We start from the raw sequence: 2,040 nt of genomic DNA on the forward strand, positions 1-2,040 counted from the left end.
TGTGTGTGTGTGTGTGTGTGTGTGTGTGTGTGTGTGTGTTTCCCCTGCACAGAAATAACCATTATCGTGTTTATATAATATGCTTCTCTTTACTCAAATAAATTAAACACATTTCTTTTTCCTAATACCGTAATTCATTCTATTTACTCTTCCCACTCCACCCCCACCCCTCCCCCAACCAGAGGTGGACGAGTGTGAGGGTGAAGACCACGGCTGTGAGCACGTGTGTGTGAACACTCTAGGCAGCTACGAGTGCACGTGCAAGATTGGATATGAGCTGCATTCGGACGGGAAGAAATGTGAAAGTGGGTTTTGGATTGGAGAACGACAAGGATGAAACCTTGGACCGGATTGTTTATCTTTTCAGCATGTGTTAAATCCAGACGTGTTTACTGAAAATTGCGCTCACTCCTAGAGCTAAAAAAATGAATATTGCCTCTGTCTAAAAATAGTATTTGTGTCCCGGGTTTTTGTTGTTGTTTATCTTTTAAAAGTAGGCCGCTGGTCAGAGGGCTCCTGTTTTTGCAGGAGGTACGGGTTTTTTGTTGTTGATGAAAGGACTTCTCTTTTTGTTTTGAAAAGGCACCTCTTCTTTCTGGTAGAAAAGCAACTGTTTTATCGTTGAAGTGAATGGGTGTCAGTGCAATGGAGTTATAAGAACCGCTTTCTTTTGTGGCGCTCAGGGCCTGAGTTTATCTGGCAATATTAATTTTGTATAAATTTGTCCTTCAATGCGCAAGTAATGTCTATTTGAAATAGAACAATGTGGTTGATTTTTCAAGAAGTTGCAAAATTTTGCGTTTCACTCACTTTTTGTAGAAATTAAAAAACTTGATGCTTATTGTTTTTTAAAACTTGTTGCTTTAATTCTTCTCATGTTGACAAAAAAATATAACATCACCCTGGTTGAATTTTATTTCTTCGAAATTTTCCTGAAATTGGTGTGCAGAAGACTGGGTTATTGCCCTTTGAATGGGTCTTCTTTTTTTACGCCCTGTACCTCCAGTCCAGAGGGTATCCAGTATCCAATAGTCTTGAGAAACAACGAAGGTACAACTCAGAGCCGTCCATAGACTTGTATAATAAAAACTAAGTCTGTGCACTCTGGCGTACTTCCGGTTCACCACTGAGTGCACCATTTGACTCTCTTCCGAAACAAATTATTAGTGGAGATGGGGGGATTGGGGGGGGGGGGGTGGGGGGGGGGGGGGGTTCAGAAAGCTTGCAAACGCACTCGTTTACAGCGAGACTGTTGCTTTGCCCTTTACTCGCGCGCCTGTGATGCGCACCAGCACAGCAAAGTTGTTGTTTTTTTAAATCGAGAGACAGAGAGCGGCGGCCATGGCAGTGCCTGGTCTAGAATTTCTTAATTCAAGTCCACGGGGTGGCCTTAATTGCCTTAATAAGGAATACGAAACTTCCTACAATTAACAACGTTCCGGACTTGTCAGGGGACAGGGGATAACACCCCCCCCCCCTTCCACTCCCATACCCCCGCTTTCCACAAAAGGAACAAACAAAACAAAACAAAAGACAAAACAAAAACCGAAACAAAAAAAACAACAACTAACAAACAAGCAAAGCAATTGATTGTGAGACCAATAAATTGTAATTAATCATCATCATCATTCTTGCCTTTCCCACCCTGGATCAGGGTAAAGGTCACGGATTAACACTTCGATCCCACCTTTCCCTGTCCTGGGCTAGCCTCTTGATAAAATTGTAACTGGATATTGTTTTTCTTCTCCGTGCTGCCAGAGGCGTGCGGGGGTTACTTGGACGCACCCAGTGGGACCATCTCCTCCCCGTCCTTCCCTGACCTCTACCCCCCAGACAAGAACTGTGTCTGGCACATCAGCGCGCCCAAGGGACACACCCTCACCGTGAACTTTACTCATATGGATCTGGAGTGGAGGGGGGTAGGTTTTGTTGAAAGAAAATGTTGAGATGGGCGGGGGGAATTACGTGTAGATGGATAAACAGAGGTTGTGCGTGTATGTGAGTGTGTGTGTGTGTGTGTGTGTGTGTGTGTGTGTGTGT

General features: G+C 44.0%; 1 protein-coding gene across 2 annotated transcripts in view; it reads left to right on the forward strand.

The window, feature by feature from the left end:
* Tld-2 (bone morphogenic protein 1) overlaps positions 1 to 2,040 on the forward strand; it is a gene marked incomplete at its 5' end in the record, with an annotated part of 68,905 nt that overhangs the window by 36,857 nt on the left and 30,008 nt on the right. The window contains 2 exon segments of one of the 2 annotated variants that reach the window (NM_001204563.1): positions 182 to 305; positions 1,759 to 1,919. In NM_001204563.1, coding sequence (NP_001191492.1) covers positions 182 to 305; positions 1,759 to 1,919 — 285 coding nt within the window. 2 annotated transcript variants of the gene reach the window in all.

Source organism: Aplysia californica, unplaced genomic scaffold, assembly GCF_000002075.1.
Source record: "Aplysia californica isolate F4 #8 unplaced genomic scaffold, AplCal3.0 scaffold00046, whole genome shotgun sequence".
In the NCBI taxonomy this organism is placed as follows: Eukaryota; Metazoa; Mollusca; class Gastropoda; order Aplysiida; family Aplysiidae; genus Aplysia; species Aplysia californica.